This window comes from Larus michahellis, chromosome 3 (assembly GCF_964199755.1).
Source record: "Larus michahellis chromosome 3, bLarMic1.1, whole genome shotgun sequence".
Taxonomy (NCBI): domain Eukaryota; kingdom Metazoa; phylum Chordata; class Aves; order Charadriiformes; family Laridae; genus Larus; species Larus michahellis.
In genome coordinates, this window is record NC_133898.1 from 40,206,853 (window position 1) to 40,225,771 (window position 18,919).

General features: G+C 40.7%; 1 protein-coding gene across 3 annotated transcripts; it reads left to right on the forward strand.

The window, feature by feature from the left end:
* The first annotated feature begins 231 nt into the window (after positions 1-231).
* FAM98A (family with sequence similarity 98 member A) lies at positions 232-18,790 on the forward strand. 3 transcript variants are annotated; one of them, XM_074579841.1, is made up of 9 exons: positions 232-403; positions 891-969; positions 3,858-4,006; positions 5,578-5,712; positions 8,314-8,498; positions 10,987-11,067; positions 12,390-12,506; positions 15,207-15,374; positions 16,901-18,790. In XM_074579841.1, exons 2-9 carry the CDS (start codon positions 917-919, stop codon positions 17,654-17,656), a joined length of 1,644 nt encoding a protein of 547 aa, XP_074435942.1. In that variant the 5' UTR covers positions 232-403; positions 891-916; the 3' UTR covers positions 17,657-18,790. The 3 variants fall into 3 exon arrangements, with proteins under 3 accessions (XP_074435942.1, XP_074435940.1, XP_074435941.1); XM_074579839.1 differs by having other exon boundaries at positions 325-672; XM_074579840.1 differs by lacking the exons at positions 232-403; positions 891-969 and adding an exon at positions 1,980-2,167.
* Positions 18,791-18,919: the final 129 nt, after the last annotated feature.

The following is an 18,919-nucleotide window of genomic DNA, read 5'->3' on the forward strand; positions in this document are numbered from 1 at the left end:
GCAGAGCCTTGAAGGAGTCTGACGGCCAGGGCAGGGTCGGGCAGGCCCTGGTACAGGTCAGCGTTGCCCCAGCACCCTCCAGAGCCACACCACCCCCGGCAGGACACCGACCCACCGCCGCAACGGGACACAGGCCTTAGCGGCTCCGGCCCCTACGGCGGCCGCGAGGGGCGGCCTCGGCCGCAGGGCATGCTGGGATTTGCGGTCCCGGCGGCGGCGGCGCGGGGCCCGCCCGGCTGGGGAAGCACGCGGTTACTGACGCATTTTGACCCTCCTGCCGCCCCGTCCCCCTCCGCCTGTTGCCGCGACACCGCTCGCCGCAGCACATTCCAGCGTGTGTTCCGTGGCGGGGAGGGAAGGGTCCTTCCTCCGGGCCTGCCCGAAGCGCCGCCTGAACAGAAAGGTGGGATCTTTGGCTCGTCCCGGGATCCCTTCCCGCAGAAAACACCCCGGCGCCCGTCCTCCCACCCGCGTCTCCGTTTAGCAACGCCGCCTGGCGCGGCGGGTAGGAGGGTAGCGCCGCGGAAGGCGGTGGTGCCGATCAGGCACGGCGGCGAGGCGGCCGGGGAGAAGCCGGGTGAGGGGTCAGGCCGGGGACCTGCTCCTCCCTCCTTGCCTCCCCACCCTGACATGCCAACCCGGCAGTCGGCGGCGTAGCAGCGTGCGAGCAGCGTACGTGGGGCTGCCGGGGGACGGGACGGGACGGGACGGGACGGGACGGGACGGGACGGGTGGGGGGTGCTCCGCGCTCCCCCCACGCCGCGGGGCGGGGGGGACGGACCGTTGAGTTCCCCCGCCCGCGGGGCCGGGTTGGGCTTGGCGGGGGGGGCGGGCAGCGGCGGGTGGCGGGGCTGCGGGTACTGGGGGCGCTGAGTCCCGCTGTCGCGCAGGTTCCCTCTCCGTGCCCCGCCGCAGGATGGAGTTCGAGCTCATGGAGAATGACGTGTTGGAGTCGCTGGAGGATCTGGGGTAGGTGCCCGGGGCCGGGCGGGGGGAGGGCGGTCCCGCTGTGGGGCCCCGGGCAGGCGGGGCCGGTGCCGCCCCGGAGGGCCGCGGCCCAGGGCAGCAGCTGGAGCGGTGCCTTTTCATCATGTGCCTCCCCCACAGCGGGGCCGGTGGTGGTGGTGGCGGCGGTTGGGCTGGAGAAAAGCAGCGAGCCAGGCTGGCAGGGTTTGAGCTGTGCGGCCTTTGCCAGCGTTTTGCCTCTTCTTCCTTTGCTGATCTCCTCGATTCCCGACATGCCATCTCATCGGTAACCCCTCCCTTCAACGGAGCGGTCCTGGCTGGGAAGGGAGAAAGAAACCTTTTTAGAGAATTCAGGGGAGAGGGAAACTTTTAGGCTTCATGTTTAGTGAAATATAATAGACAGCAAAAAAAAAAATAAATAAATTGTAAATGACAGTATTTTTTCCTTTAGTTTTTAAAAAATACAATATAGCACAGGAAACGTGTTGTTTAAATCTGTTACTCTGTCAGAGTCAGTAAAGGTTATATAAATATGAAAAGGAGAGCAAAGAGAATGTGCCCTACTGTAAGCTTGCATGTCTGTAAGCTGTTGAGAGTTCAGACAAGAGGCAGTTACAATTTTACTGCTGCTGGTTCTATGCAAACATCTGTATTTACTCACATTGGCCATGCTCCCATAAATCACTTTGTGGTCAGAGTCGTTATGCTCCAGGAAAGATTGCATTTCCAGGCTAAGTTGGTGATAATAGTCCTGAAGCTGGACAAATTAAGCTTCTGTTTTGGCAGATATTTATCTGACTGAAATGTGAAAAGGTCTCTGCCATGATGCACTTAGTGTGATTGGCTCCTTTTTTCTGCCATTTATTTAAAAGGATATTACTGGCTTGAAGGAGTTGTCAGATGTTCTCCTTATCTGTGTAATTATAGACAGAAGGTGTTGCTCTCGATTTTTGACATTCTCAAATAAAGCGAACGATGAAAGCAGATTAAAAAATAAAATCATATCAACCCAGATTGGCAACAGTGATTGAGAAGAAAAAGACATACGGCTTCCACAGTATTGGTAGCAGCTGGGAAAACTACTGCATGTGACTGAATGACTTCTGTTTCCTTGTGTCTGGAAAGACTGGGGTGTTTGAGGTTTTAAGCTTTGACAGTAGCTCCATGATCCTTCACAGTTCAACTTATTTCTTCTAACCAGGTACTGAAGACATTTCTAATATATTGTTTGATTATTTTCTTTTTAATAGCATCGCACATCAAAGAGTTGTTTGTTTCTTTTTGGATTTGTACTTGAGGCACTCAAATAGCCGCCTCTTCCCTTTTAAGTCAGTTTGTTGAACTATTGAAAAAGTAAACGAACCAGATGGCATAAAGCTACCGAAAGAGGAGCATAGCTCTAGAACATGTACCATTGGCAGGAATAGAAGGAAAAGACTGCTTGTAGTCAGGAATCTGCAAGGTGGATTACTGTCCAAATAGATGTGTAGCTGAAGTCATAGTTATCAGAAGTAACATAGTCAAGATGTCAGATCTGTCAAAAATTCTAGAAAAGGGGCCTCTGACGTGACCAGTAATTTAAATCCGGATCCTGCCAAAGCAAAAGGCTTGTCATCACTTCCGTTCTACTTTGATCTATAACTGGATGTTTCTATTCCAAGTCCCATATGTTCCTATACATATGTAGGTCTGAAACGTGTGGGGGATGGGACTTAAACTTTCTCTAATTAGCCTGTTGGAATTGTGTCTGGCCCCCTCTGTTAATGTAGTAGGGATGCACTGCATCAGATTACAGCTTCCTATCAACTGCTAGCAGATTAACTCTGTGTCACTAATCAAGCTGCTCTGTGAGGTAAAAGTTATTTTTGAGTGTGCCTTCTTCATTTTGGTTAGATGAAATAATAGGCTGTTACAGTGAAGACAAAATCCTTTATATGTGATATTAAGCACAAAACAACAAAACAAAGTGTGAAGGAGAACACTTTAATTTGCTTTTTAAAAGACTTTTTTTTTTTTTTTTTTTTTCCCCACCACTTCTGCGTATTGCCAGGAGTTGACTGGACTCACTGGGTTGCTCTGACATAGTGAGTGACTTTACCTGGAAGTTCACAAGAGGGTTTTCAATTTATTATGCTCACTCTTAGATGTCTGGGTTTGGGTGCAAGTATGTCAAAATAATATTGTGCAGTTTTTCCTTAACTACTCTGGTAAGCTCTGACTTGGTGCTTCTACTTGGATAATAAGTCAGTCTTATCCCTACTCTTCCTCCTCCCTCTGACAGGGTATCAGTACACAGCTGTCCTGAAAACGACATCTTCTAAAACCTGATCTGTAGACTTGTGCCTTCTTACTCTAGGCCTGATTTTGGCTTATTTTGTTTATGCAAAGAACTAACTCTATTTATTTTTCTTGTGCCCATTTAAGAAGGTAACTTTTCAAAGGAGGATATTATTTTGCAGATCGGTTCTGTAACATTAGTATCAAAGGCTTTGTTTTGCCTGGCAACCCTTTAATACGTGATAGGAAACAACAGAAAAGATGCACTAGTTCAGCAGTAATTGTTCAACATACTGTAAAGCAGTGTTCAAGAATGATACTTTGGAACTGGCAGTTGCCCTAGGTAGTTGTATTGTAAGTAACATCTTCAAGTGATATTTTGTGACAGTCTGTTTGGCAGCAAGTTAATGTGCATGGAAATGCTGGGTTTACTCAGGTGTTTTCAGTATGCTTTTTCTTACAGTTTAGTGCAAGAATCTTACCGGTTTAGGTGTTGAGCATTGCAGATGTGATGAGGGTGTAGCTCTCAATATGTATACAGCATAAAATAACTCTACCACAGGACACTAGTCATCGCAAATGTTGATAAATTGTGCTTTTGTTTTACTTGTCAGTTACAAAGGTCCATTGTTAGATGACGGCGCGCTGGCTCAGGCAGTCTCTCATGGAGCCAGTTCCCCTGAATTCACCAAACTCTGTGCTTGGTTGGTGTCTGAGCTACGGCTATTCTGTAAACTAGAGGAAAATGTGCAGGCAACTAACAGTAAGTAGCCATGACTCTAGCACAAATGTGCAGTTAATGTGTGTTCTTGCATGCCATAAAGATTTGGGATGACAGTTGTTAAATCTGTTGTAGCAGGGAGTATCATCTGTATGCTGTTAGATTTTGGATGTTTTCCACCTCAAACTTGCCCAATGAACCTAGTAGAGGTTGAAATAATAGTGACGATCAAACAATCTTTCTTCTGAAATTAGCTTTTTCTTTTAGTTGTTCAACCATAGGGTTTTTTTAAAGTTCTCGTGTGGATTTAAGGAAACATTAGTGGCTTTCTTTTAATGAGATCATGAGAATACTTTTATTTTAACAATTCTGTTTGTAATTTAGATGTAAGAAATACCTACTGTTCAAGGAAACATTCTCATGACTACAGTAACCATATTTTCTTTTTATTGTTGGTTACCTTAACTGTGTGCTTACTATGTATTTTTCCCTCTTTATGAAACACTCTGTGAGAAGGAGCCTGAAAATGTTTTTGTTTATCATTTTGGTGGAGGAAGCCAACCTTAGTTTTCCAAAAATGCTATTTTCGGTCAACTAGTCATGACATTCTACAGATTAAACTGTTCAATTGCTATGATAACCTGTACTTCTGAATATCTAGTATATTAACTCATAATGTCATTATTACCTTAACTTTAATCTCAGTGGCCAAAAATTGCCGCCTTTCACCTCAAAATCTGTTCTTTTAATTTTTATCTCTGTTTTTGACATGTCCATCCTTTCTTCTTTGAGTGTATTTGACCCCCTTTCTCTGTAACAATATAGCATTTCACCTCTTCTAGTAGTATAAAGTTCCTACTATACCTTTTGTGTAAAAATACAATCCAGAAGTATTCTAACACATATTTCAAATTCTCTAAACAGTGACATTTTAACTGTAATACCACCAAGTCCTACCTTCATTTTGTGTGACTTGAGTTTGTAAATAAAAATTTTTGGAAAGGGACTTCAACCCAAAGAAGAAAAACTGTTATCTCTCATTTATCGCTATTTTTTGCATAACTTGGCTTAACGAATTCAGATTAGTTTCACCAATTTCTGACACAAATACCAGTCTAAGCTTTGGTTTAGACGGCAATTATTTTTAAAGAATGTTGGAATGAAATAAGATCAGCTGACAAATCTGAGCTTATAAGGAAAAGTAGTAAAACATGAGAGCTCATAAACCATATTATTCATGACTTTATCAGAACTACCTAATACTTTGTAGTAGGAACAGTTAGTTGACACTTCAAATGCTCCTGTAAGATTTGTGATGCTTTTAATGTCACTTTTCATTATAGAAGTTGCTAGTGACTGGCTGTTGTAGCTGGTAAAAGCTGTTGGTGAAACATAACTTTACAATAATGGGGAATATCGTGGCTCCAAATAGGTTTTGCTGTGCCTTTGAGAAACCCAAGGAATGCATTTGGCTTCCATTAAAAGCAGGGTTTTAATGCTAAATAGCAACTAGAGCAAAGCAATATTTTTTTTTTAAAGAGTTAATTAATTCTAATCATAGCCAGAGGTACATATATTATCTGTAAACAACTTATTATTCTTTTCCTCCTAAGGTCCAAATGAAGCAGAAGAATTTCAACTTGAAATGAGTGGGTTGCTGGCTGAAATGAACTGTCCGTATGCGTCACTAACATCAGGAGATGTGACAAAACGCCTTCATAATCAAAAGAACTGTCTCTTGCTGCTTAGTAAGTTAAAAGGGTACTTGCAAGCAAATCTGATTTTGTGCAAGAATCAGTATTGTTTGTTACGCTTAATGAGATACTGTTTTGTTTACCACTATGTATTAAAACAGTGACCTAAATGTGTCAGATACTTTTGGGTCTCATTAAACTTAACCAGTCACTTTGTAGCCAGTGCATGATACACAATATTCTGAGCATTAACCTTTTTCACATTCTCTAGCAAAAAGTCTGTCCTGTTCCTTCACAAAAGGTACTCCAAAGAGGGAATAATTTGAAGACTTCTGCCAGGATTTAGCCACTGAACTTTGTTTAGAAGGGTTGTAACAATGACCACTAACATGCGATGCATCATCATTTTGGAGCCCCCACCATGAGGACTAGCAAGGTGCAATAAGACTTGCATTTTCCCTACACTCTGACAACAATTGGAATAGTGAAAAAGAGAAAATGTTTTATGCCAACTTCCAGTTGTTTTGGTCATTTCCCGTAGTAAATAGCTTCAATGTTACTTTCTGCTGATTGAAAAGAAATTAGCAGTAGTAACAGTGATGTCTTCTCTTTGTTTTTTGACCCAGCAGGTCTCACTACCTAAGTTGATTTTATTCCTGCTTACAAGTGTCAGAGTTAAAAATTATAATAGTAATTTTAACCTGACCTTAAATTCAACATAAATTAATGTTTTATTTGCTTCCTCAGTTGCTGCTGATTCTTTAACTTTTCAAAACAGAAATTTAGTTCTGCTCTCAGCTGAGATGTAAGAAATGAATTGCACAGCAGGTTCCTGTATTTCAACAGTAGGAGAAAGATGAGTAGTAAGGCTTAATCTGAATTTGTTTTGATAGTATGTTCAAAAATGTCAGATGGAGTGAGATAATTACTGCATTTAAAATATTTTGTAGCTCAAAAAATCTGCCCTTCAGCTTATTCTTTATAAGCCAATTTCGCTCAGTTCAATAAATTTCACTTGTTTGTGACACGCAGTTTATCCCAGAGGTCCTCTGGGGTGTACGTTTTGGTAATATAAGGCCATGCTCAGAAGCCAATCTCTGGTATCCCATCTGGCAGGAATACTGTGTTTACTGTCAAATGTGGAATTGAATTAGATGCCAAATGCCTTTTGTGTGTACCATGATAACAATACCTAAAACTTTCGCATAGCTTTCTTTACCTACATTAAGATAACTTAGTAGGTATCCTGTTGTATGTGAGCCATAAAACCAGATTTTTTTCGTGAAAAACAGAATAACCCTCTTTAATGGAATGCCAGGGTATTTTACATTTTATGCAGCACAGTTTATGTCAATTGGAAGATGCAGCAGTATTGCTGGGACAGGAAAGCACCAAATAAACTGAAGTAGTTAGGATTGCCTTGATTTATAGCATCACTAGAATACAATATTAATAACTGGCATCTGCAAAAATAAAAAGTACGAGAGTTTCAGGTTGGTTCAGAACAGGTCTGCAAAAAAGAATCACTATGTGGAGAATGTTTGTGTCTTACAATGATAGACATAAAAATTTCAGTCTGCATCAGAGGAAGTTGAAGGCAGCTTGAATATGACCTCTGAATTCTTGGAACAAAATTCTGCTGCTAGTTTCTTTTTTCAGGAGGTCCTAATGGTGTAAATAATTGAAAGTTGAATATATGAAACATCTATGTAAAGTACTATTGAAAGAACTTACAAAGGATTCTTCACTGCTTTACATATTTTAAGAACTTTATAATTTATAAGGTGTTCTGTATCTTTAGCAGAAGGCATTCTAGAGATCTGTAAGAAATTCTAGAGATCATTAAAATGTTTTGTTCTTTTATTTTAATCTTTTGATCTGTGCCAATTTTATAGGTAGTAAGCTGCTTTTGTATAGCCATGGATTTACATCCTTGTTCACAAATCTGTCTTCCAGTGCAGTATCTATTTTTCAATCCTTATTTTTTATAAATAATTATTTATAATTAGTTATTTAGGAGTTCCACTGTGGTGGTAGGCTCTTGCAGTTCTGATATTGAAGAGCACTGCAGGCATTCTGTCTTCTAGTTCATCAGTTACTGCCTTCCTTTCTGGAATTATAAACCTGAATTCTCAATAGTACTTTTAAAAGTGGGATTATTTTTTTTCCACTCTGTGTCTTGCCTGGGGAAGTAGAGGAGATTTTTACAATGTTTCACTTATCTCTACTATTTTTTCTTGCTTTGTTTCCTAGAGCCTCAAGGAGTGATTGCTTGTCTAGCTTAAAGTGCATGTCCTAGTCCCTCATCCCGCTTATTTCCATGTTCCTAGTCTCCTGTCTTTGCTGGGCAAAGCCTGAAGGAAAAGAGCTGTGCTCTGTCGAACTCTGTGATTAATACCTGTTGGAATCATAGGGATTTTTTCCAGGCTTTAATTGGTTGTACTAAACCTTTCCCCTGTTTGTTGTGTTTCTAGCATTGGGCTTAGTGACTATTAGAAATATGAGTGTTCTGTGGATACCAAAATTATAGCCCTAACTCTTTCTAAAACAGTCCATTTGCACATTTGTTGGTTGTAAGCACTTGAGTTCTCACTGGTTCTGAAGTCATTTAACTCGGCTATATCTGATGCTGAAATCTAATTTTTCTTACCCCAGCATACCTCATCTCAGAACTGGAAGCTGCCAGAATGCTGTGTGTGAACGCCCCTCCTAAAAAAGCACAGGAAGGAGGTGGCAGTGAAGTCTTTCAGGAGCTAAAAGGCATATGTATTGCTTTAGGCATGTCCAAGCCTCCAGCCAACATAACGATGTTCCAGTTCTTCAGTGGAATTGAAAAAAAAGTAAGATCCAAAGGAACAAAACTAGAATATTTATGATGTTACTGTTTTGATGGAAAATAGTTCTGCTACCAGGGAGATATTTGCCTCTTGTGAAACTCCAGTGTTTGAAGTGTGAAGGGAAGTTAACGTGGTTTACATGCCAAGAGTCAGGATTTTGAAAATGAGTTTGAAGGCTTTTTCCATGCCAAGGCACGAGGTCAGGGACTATGCTATCATTGTCTTATGGGGTGAGGTATTTCTTACTCTGCTCTAGGTTTTAATGTAATCACCGGTTGCAGAAGACATGGAAAATGCTGAGCTTAGGCCTCAGGAAGAACACTAAGGAGAAACGTATTTCAAGAAATACACCTGAACAAATTTTTACAGGAACCTACTGCTTTAAAAATGTTTAGGTTAAAAGGTGTTGTAACTAACGTCAAGTTTACACCTTTTCCCTAATGCTTCATCAGTTCTTGTGGTTCCATTTATTTTTGTTCCTTTACATGTATGTGTTCTCTAGTTGTTGTGGGTTTTTTTTTTTTTTGAAGAAATTTACTTTTGTTTCAGTAATTTTTGTAAAGCAGTGAAACAGAGTGGACTGTCCAGTGCACAGACCAAAGGTGGGGGACAAAGTTTTTAAGTTATGTTAAGTAACTTAACTTGCAGGATAGGGGAGAGCAGAACAGCAGAAGAGAACCTTTGTGAACTTTAAAGAACGGATATGATTACGAAGCTCCCCAAAATACTTCAAGAAGCTTTTTGGCTAACCTTTAAGTTGCATTGTACTTAAACAAAACCCAGCACCTGAAAATAGTGCTTCATTTCTTTGCAAGAAATCAGTTTGGATTAACCTGTTTAAGAAGAGGAGGATGGCTTTCCAGCAGAAGTCCAAGGTGTAGAATGGAAGCAGTTTGTTTGTTGGTTTTGGCATTGTCATGGGCATTAAATAGTTAGATATATAAGAAAACTGTGCTTCCATTTTCTATAAAAGGTAGAAAATATTCCTAACAAGGAACAAGGCTAGCAAGCTTTGCTGGTGAAAGAGCAAAGCAATTGTCATGGGTATTAAAGTTAGATACATAAGAAATCTGTGCTTCTGATTTCTATAAAAGTTAGAAAATACTCGTAACAATGAATAAGGCTAGCAAGCTTTGCTGGTGAAAGAGACTGTAAAAATACAGAATGCAAAGTAGATCAAAATCTTTTTAATCTGGGAATTCTGTTATGTTTTACTAATTGACTTTTCTTTTAGATTGTCTTGCAAGGTTAAATGAATGTTATCTCATTGATTTATATCCACAGGTGGCTATACTAAAAAGACCTGAATAGTCCTTAAAGCATAATAAAATACATCAGGAATTTTTAACCTACCGAGTTTTTTTTAGAAATTGTATATAGCTGTGGTGCTTAACACCTGAACACCTCAGGTGTTGATAATATTTCAGAAGGAGAAGGTAAAACTGACTAATAACTGAAAAACTTATTTCACTTTGTAAATGAAAATACATCACAAAGTGGAGGAAAATGTGAAAACTTAAATAACATAGAGTGAAAATTTTACTCTGAACTGTAAGAACATAGTTATAACAAGAGATCACCCCAAAGTTTTCTCGTTTTTAACAAGTGAGTCTTAAAATGGCAGTATTCTGATCTAGTATATGAAAATCAACCTCCCTTTTTCTTCGCACATACATAGTACAGTTTGGAGTAGGATCTTTGATAATTGACTCTCTTTGTTAATGATCTACCACATTAAAAAAAGAAACTGCCGATACTTGAATGAACTACCTCTGCTATTCTGAAAGCACATGGTTTTAAAATCTTCAAGTTAAACAAATTGGGCACAGTGCCTTTGGAAAACCAGGTCACTGAATGTGTTAAATGAACTGCTGTAATCAGCAGCCAAGGAAGTTGAAAAATGTGGTTTGCAGCAGTGGAAAAGTGAAGTTTTGTAACTCTAACCTGCTTTGATCCAAGTTTTTGTTGCTGCTACTCCATTTCTTCCCTCTGAAGTCCTCATAAATTTTGAGAAGGGAAAGATAACCTAAGTTTTGCCCAAACATCTAAAATGCAAGTTAAATTTCAATTTTCTCCTTTTGATTGTAAAGAGGGGTCCTTTAGGTTGTGTTACATAGTCTAAATACAACCTTTTTGATGCAAGTGTAGATTTTTTTCTGAATTAAAGAGATGATGTGTGGAATAATCACTCTGTCTTCAGGAGGAGCCGTACCTCACAGAATCCTTCTGGTTTAACTGTAGATCTACTCTATAGCCCTTCATAATTTTTAAATAATTATAGCCAAGACTACCAGAAATATAAAACCAGTTGCTTTCTGAAAGAAGTGTGCTTGGTTCTTTGTCCTAGAGAAAACAACTTAATATTGAAGGTTGCACTGCCATGCCTATGACTGTCCAAGAATCCTCTCCTGTAATTTGAATGTTGAAAAGATGATTTTTTTTTATTTTTTTTTTTTAGCCAATGCTTATATTTTTATATGTCTCCTAACAGCTGAAGGAAACCCTAGCAAAGGTTCCACCTAATCATGTTGGAAAACCTTTATTGAAGAAACAACTGGGACCAGCTCACTGGGTAAGTAGTTCAGGTATTAAAGTCCATTTCCCTTTTTCAGGTATATAAAGTATTAAACTTGATTTTGTGTGTAATGCTGCAAAATGATTTTTCTTATCTCTTTCTGAAGATGAGAAGACAATTTCTGGCAGTATTTTATGCACATTGGTACAATAAGTGTTCGGCAACTGATAAGATCTTAGGCTCGTGAATCTGTATGTCTGGATGCAGGCAAAAGTTTTCCAAAATAAAGGAGATTTACGGTGGTGGTGCTGACCTGCATGCTTGTGCAGTAGCTTTAGCCTTCCTCTCTTGCCCCTTGCCATCACTGTCTGTGTGACCTAGCCTTGCTGTGATGGTGTTGCATCCCCTCCTGTGGCTTCTTTCCAGCTAACCTGTGGGTCTTCCCATCATTTTGTCCTCTCGATTTCTGTCCTGCTGGAGTAGTCTGCTTCCTTCATAGCCTCTTCTCCAAGAAGCTGTGAGCGTGCAGGTGGAAGATGGGAGAGGCTGTACTCCCAGGTGGCAGAGCTGCAATCATCTCCAGAAGGATTGTGCCTGGGTTAGGTACTGCTCCTGCACCACCACAAAGCTATACTACAAGACTCAGTGTCACTTGGTTAAGGCTGAAGCTCATCATCCCAACAGTCTGCTTCCTTCAATGCTTGTATTGTTGAGGCTGAAAGTGGGCCCCAACGCCCCCCTCCAGCCAGGCTTCTGTCAATGCATAAATGATTTCCCTAATGGTGCGTATCTTAACTCTTGCTCTGACCAGACCACTGTCTGCTGCCAGGTGTGTTTCTAGTGGTGGCTTTTGCCTGTGGGGCAGTTTGTTGACTTATCCGTATGCAGATTGTGCTTTAATCAAGATCCTCTTACAGTACTTTACTTGCTTTTAGTCGTCTATCTTTGTCCTTAAGCTTACTACTTTTTAAGAAGGCAAGGACACCCTCGTCCATTGGACTTACCTCTGTCCTTGCATCTCCTTCAGATTGTTGCATGTAGCATTTTCTCACTTTTGCTTCTCTGTCCTGGTGGGTGTTGAGAAATGCCTCAGGAGTGCGTGCAGTTTTTGTCTCCCTTCTGAAAAACAGACAGCTATGCTGTTAGAAATGGTAGAAGGCTGAATGTGAGGATAACAGAGCCTTTGAAGCCTTCAGGAAAATAGTGTCAGCAAGCATAGCTTGCTGTGGGGGCCCGTTTGGCAAGGTAGATAATTGTGGGCTTAAGCCCTGCTTAATATCTCTGTGTGTCTTACTCTCTTCCATCCACACAATTTATTATGTTAAGTAGAAACATTTTATCTATAACCTATAGGTTATGTTTGCAAATTTTTGTTTCAGGAAAAAATTGAAGCAATCAATCAAGCCATAGTCAACGAATACGAAGTCCGACGAAAACTGCTAGTCAAACGTTTGGATGTTACTGTGCAGTCCTTTGGCTGGTCAGATAGAGCAAAGGTACAAACAACTTGCTGTGAGGTCCTGATTGATGGTAACCCTTTTTAACAAGTATCTCTGGAAAACTGCTTCATTGTTTCATCCTTCATGAGTAAGAGATAACCACAGGAGTTGTCTGGTTTTGATTTGAGTTTCTGAAGAAGTTTATGACAGTGTAAGATGACTAAAAAATTTTTACTTAAAACTGATTTGCTGGATTTTAAAATAGTATGTAAAATGAGAAGATGGACCGTGTGTAACTATACACCAAAGCCAAAACATACAGTTAAATAGGTCACTAAAAAAACATAGTAAGAAGAGATTACTGATCCAGCCATTTGCGTTCAGAGTTCCATAATGTGAATCATTAAGTGCTGTGTCTGTGTGATGGTAGAAAAGCATTTTCCTGTTGACCATTCCTTAACTTCGTGCTGTCCACAGTGATCAGATTTCCTTATCTCAAAGTTTTGTTTGCAAGCACAACACCACAGATGCACATGAGAAAAGCTGCTAAGGCACTACTTGTTCTTACCTCATAGACAGGGTAATATTTTATGTGCTTCTTTTGTCTTTGAACCATGCAAGTGGCTGTGACATGACATCTGTTCTCTCTGAGTACGTGATACATATTCTGCTTTTAAAAATAATTACATGGTTTCCCTTATTTCCTGTATTTCACAGTGAAAAAGGAATTACAATTTAAAAAATAGTACATATAATTTATTTTCTAGGACTAAACCAGATCTGCGAACATGCTGTTAATTATGCTGCTGGCAGTGTTCGAGACTGAGTTATTAGTGATAAACCGTGACACATGAATCATCAAGTGTTTTTTCTTGATAAATTATTAATTCAAAAAGCAACTGTATCTTAATAATAGACCGTTACCTCTCCCCTTTTCTGTTTCATCACCTGAGCAGGACTTCTACCGGTGTCCTGTCTCTTAAACCTTGTATTCTTCACATTTTTGAGTAGATGATTGAAGAACAATCTGGTTGTTGAATATTTTAATAGTGAATGAAAATGGGCAAAAATACGGATTAAGTTAAAAACCAGGGACTTCTGTGTTACAGCTTTGATATCCAAATCCATGTTTGGGGTTTTTTTTCTAGGAGAATTCTCAGATGTTTTTGAACTTGACTACCTACATGAAATCCTTTCACAAGACCCACAAATTATATAGCTGCGTTTATGTCCGTTGAAATGCAAATCTAAATTTTTTAGGACCATAACTATAAAGTTGGAGAACGTGGCCATAGTGTTTCAGAGTTGCAATACAGTTTCTTTTAACAGTAACTTTTAGCAATGCTTTGATGCACAATGGTATTTTTTTATTTTATTTTAAAATTTGAAAAGTATCAGAATACAGTAGTATAACTAAATAGTTACTTCTCCAGGTAGTAGAAACACCAGTAAAAACTTTATTATTGGGGGGGTTAAGTTCAAAAATTTCAAATTTCACCTAAAAGAATAATACCATAGCACGAAAATACTGCCCTCAGAGCGCAGTCAAAATTGCCAGGGAAAAACATACTACTGCTCTGGTGAATACTGCTGCTTTTCGTGTCTTTAGCCAGTGTCAGGTAAATGACGTGCATGTTTTTCTTCACTTTGAATAAACACTGTTCAACTTGTAATATAAAAGTAGAAGCTTTTGGTTCTAAAAATTTATCACTGGGTCACTTGAAAATACATACTCTCAATTCTTCCCTGTTCCGGTTTTCTGCTTTTAGGTGGAAAATAGGATGTTAGGATTTTAAAATTTGCTCCTAAGCTCTTGCCGTGTCAAGAGATTTGTTGGAAAACCTGGTTTGCCTGTTGCCCTGCTGTCATCTGGGGGCTCAGACAAAAAGCAGCCCTTTTGTCTGTCTGCAGATTGCGATCTGGTTTACCCTAACTGCATTACACATTGTACTCTGTTGATAACTGTCAATAGATGTAACTCATGGCTGGTGTCACAGATTTCTGTTGTGCCTGTTGGTTGAAAAGCTGCTGGCATGCTTTTAAGGTGTTCAAAAAAGCCAGTATGGTTAATGCCAAAAGGCAGTAGAAGAAGAGATTGCATACAGGGCTAAGTTGAAGTGTAGGATCTCATTTCTGGCTTAGGCCTACATATGTGAGACAAAGGACTGAATTAGAACAAGCACTTGAGAGCTTTGCTTCTTGTAAAGTACCTCTTGCCAGTGCCTCTTGATGGCTTGGCTTTGTGAAGAAGCTGACTGGAATGAAGAGCGTGAAAGAGTTAACGCAGCCTTTTTCTGCTGATACAGTGCTGGAGATAAGGTGATACTAGCCCGACTGGAATGGGCGTGGGTCAGGGTGCAGGCACAGAAAGAGGGCTGGGGGCTGGACACAGATGTGGTTCACTTTCACTATCTCTTAGACATTAGCAGTAGTTTGTGTAATTATGTGACACGCTGCTATTCTGAGTTTGACTGCCTGAGTAGTAAAGTCTGCATGTATATATTGTTAATCTTAAAATTGTCAGATCAGTGTCAGTTCAGTCAGAATAGTTTCCTATACTAAAATTAATTTGACAAATGCTAGCTTTGTTGTACTGATTGTTAGTTACAAAGTGGTTCTCACTCGTTTTGTGTCGATTTTTGTTCTATTTGCAGCGGTGTCTTGTTCTTCAGTGTTGATTTGATTCTTTTGGTGAGGTGCCCCATTGCTTTCCTATTACTTGAGCTGACTGGGTTTTGTTTTTCTTCTCTCCCACAGAGTCAAACAGAAAAACTAGCTAAAGTCTACCAGCCAAAACGTGCCCTCTTATCTACTAAGTGCACTATTTCCATTGCAAATCTCTTGGCAGCTCGGCAGGATCTGTCAAAGATTATGAGAACAAGCAGTGGCTCCATCCGAGAGAAGACTGCGTGTGCCATTAATAAGGTACCTTTGGTGACAAATGGCTTGTTCTGTTATGAATATTTAAGTAATTTGAATGTAGTAATAAATCCTACTTTTTTTAGGATTGTAAATGGAATTCAAAAATAAAGGATAAGAAACTTGGTGTTTATGTACTCCAGATACGCATCAGTGCGTTATGGGAGCTGCAGTTTCACCTGTTTAGGTTCAGACTGTCCCTTCTTAGAGGCAGTAAAAAATTGCTGAAATATCTTTGATTACTTCCAGTGGGAGTCTTATCAAAATCACTGGTGTTATTACACTGCTGCTACCTAATCTATGATTCTAATTCTGTCACCGTGTCTGAAATAATACCTACATAGTAACTGTGTTTCTGGTCTACATACATAGAATGTTTTAAGATCACAAAGCAAGGATCTCACAGGTTAGATTAATGTGTAGTTTTAACGATGACATAGCAGGAATAGAATTTAGACTAAGCAATTTCCCTTGTTTCAAAAATTACGATTTTACAGGAGTAGTATGCTCACAAAAGTACATGTGCTGAACTTGAAGCTCAGTAGCTCTACAGAGCGGTGTACTTGGTACTTTAAAAGTTGTGGGTGTACGTGCGTGCTTTTCTCCATTTTGGGTGCCAGTTACATTTTAGGTAATATTTTAATTCATTTGGGATGGAATGGTGGTGTGCTGATTTGACCACCCCCCTCTACCCCAAATAATTTTTACACCTTTTTAGTGTAGTTGGAGTATGGAATATAAAAGAAATTAAATGGCAAGACAGGTGTGACTGTCATAAGACCGTATGTGTGTTTTAGTAGGAATAAAATACTGCCCTGCTGCTGAATGTATCCTGTTAACTTATCTCCATTATCAGTATTAAATGTTTTCCAGGACAGTAACAAAATAAAAAAGTAACCATATTCTGTTTAAGTTTTTGCTGTTATATCACTCTAAAACTTGTCATGTCCCATTTTAAGTCTTGCTAAATTCTTAATGTCACAGCACCCTTGGACAGCTAAAGACCTTTTAGTGTCTTGCTCAACTCTGGTCAGCACTGTCTGACACCTGTTTGTTGGTCTGTCAATAGCAAGTTTATCTCTGTGTGTCCTTACTGAAACATAAAAATCTTTCCACTTGTTTTACAAAAGATATCATCTTAGCCAATGGCTTTTACAGCAATTCAGAGCACTATTTAGGAGAGAGACAGTGTTCCACTGTACTTGTAGTTGTTTGAGATTAGCAGTCTGCACTTGTAAACAGTTTAATGAAAGATGGTATTTGGTGCTGCCTTTACTGATGTGTCTGCTGTTTGAACAAAAAAAACCCCAGGTCTCCAGACTTGTCTTGTTAGCAGTGATTAGAGTAGTAGATAATCCCTTATTAATTGGAGACAAGGGTCTGTCACATTCAAACATAGAAAAGTTTGCCTTGATGAAATCCTCTGTATGCAAGAACCCTTGAGCGGCTGCTGTTTGTGGTGTGTATCAGTACGTGTGGCTCTTCTGTGAGGTGTTACAACTCCTACGGCAGTTTTCCCTTTCCCTTTGCAGGTGCTAATGGGCAGAGTGCCTGACAGAGGAGGAAGACCCAATGAAATTGAACCACCACCTCCTGAGATGCCACCGTGGCAGAAAAGACCAGAGGCTGGTCCGCAACAAGGTGGCAGCAGAGGAGGAAGAGGTGGCTACGAATCCTCATATGGAGGGCGAGGAGGTTATGACCATGGGGGTCACGACCGAGGAGGAAGAGGAGGCTATGACTCATATGGAGGGCGAGGAGGTCACGAACAAGGAAGCCATGATCGAGGGGGACGAGGAGGACGTGGTGGTTATGATCATGGCGGCAGAGGAGGTGGAAGAGGAAACAAGCTTCAAGGAGGCTGGACAGATGGCGGAGGTGGTGGCTACCAGGATGGCAGCTACAGGGAGAGCAACTACAGAGATGCAGGTTTTCAAACGGGTGGCTACCACAGTGGTGGTGGTGGTGGTGGCGGCTACCAAGGAGGAGGCTATGGTGGCTACCAGTCGTCTTCGTATTCAGGAAGTGGCTACCAAGGGGGTGGTGGTGGCTACCAGCAAGACAACAGATACCAAGATGGTGGGTCCCACAGTGACCGAGGGGGTGGGCGTGGAGGTGGGAGGGGTGGCCGTGGCGGTCGTGGTGGCCGGGGAGGTCAAGGAGGAGGCTGGGGGGGCAGAGGTGGCCAGAACTTTAATCAAGGGGGGCAGTTTGAGCAGCACTTCCAGCATGGAGGCTATCAGTATAATCAGTCTGGCTTTGGACAAGGAAGACACTTCACGAGCTGAGGCTGCTAAAAGCTTTTGCTTCAGCGGAGCTCATGTTATAGAAACCTGGTTTCAGAGGCCTGGCTTAATCGCTGCTTGAATTAGTGCAGGTTTGTACATGGCAGGTAGAATCTCTTTGGGTAGGATGTTTTGCATTGCGCAAAGTACTACTTTCTGTCGATCTCTCTTCCCCACTCCCCAACCTATCTGAATTAAATGCATCATCACTGCACCCCAAAAGTCAACTAATAGCCATGCTTTTTTAGATGTTGGACTGGTTCCCTCTGCTCAATACACTTTTGTTCTGAAACTACCTGCTGTGTTTGCCTTCTGCTTTGATTTAGAGATATATCAAGGCCTGTCTGGTCAAATTTGTCTAATATAATACACACTAGAATTTATGCATTTTTTCCCCCCCTAATCATTGTTCAATTACATGTTCTAAAACCAGTTCTGAGTGTTGCTTTTTGGCTTGCTGGCCTCTCGTTTTAGTCACAAAGGTGTTACACACACATGTGCGCGCACAGTGAACTCCCTCTGACAAACAGGTTTTTTGTCTATTGTATGAGCTCTACTGTGGATGCCATGTTCGGTAGCCTTATCTCCTGCTAAACAAAGTTTTCCCACCTGCTCAACTCTGAAGACTGACCGCCGCCAAAATCTGCAAAGATCATTTAAAACTAAGCTAAATTGTGAACCGATAGTGTGTGTAGGCCTGTAGTTAGGTGTAGCAATTCAAACTGACCTGCATCCATCCAAAACAAGTTGCTCCTCCAAACCGAATTTTTACTTGAAAACAGCTAGAAGAAATGACAAACTGAAATTTATTTTATTTGCAAGTTAATACCACTGGCTCAGCATATCTAGGGCAATTTGTTTTGGGGGTTGTCTTTTTAAAGAAATGCACTACGGCCTGGGAAGATTAGTTCCTGCCTGGAGGAAGCCCTTTTATTATTGCTGCAGAAAACGAAGCCTGGCTGAGTTTGACGTTCTAATGTTGTTTTGTTGGTTTGGGTTTTTTTCTTTACTGAAAGCCACATAATGCTTCTTGCTGGTTTTTTTTTGTGTACATAAATATTGTCAAGCTGTGAAAGAAAATGGCTGAAGGTGTGCTGTTGTATAAAAGGTGAGCAATAAAAGTATCTGTATGTTCTCTTTGCTTTAGTTTCTTTTCCTTCTTGGTATTAAAAAGCAGTTGCTACAGTAGGTGGGAATTCATGGGGAATTCTGTCTGCATCTATTTTACATTTTAATCTGTTTTAGATGTTCTAGGCGTCTCAGCCA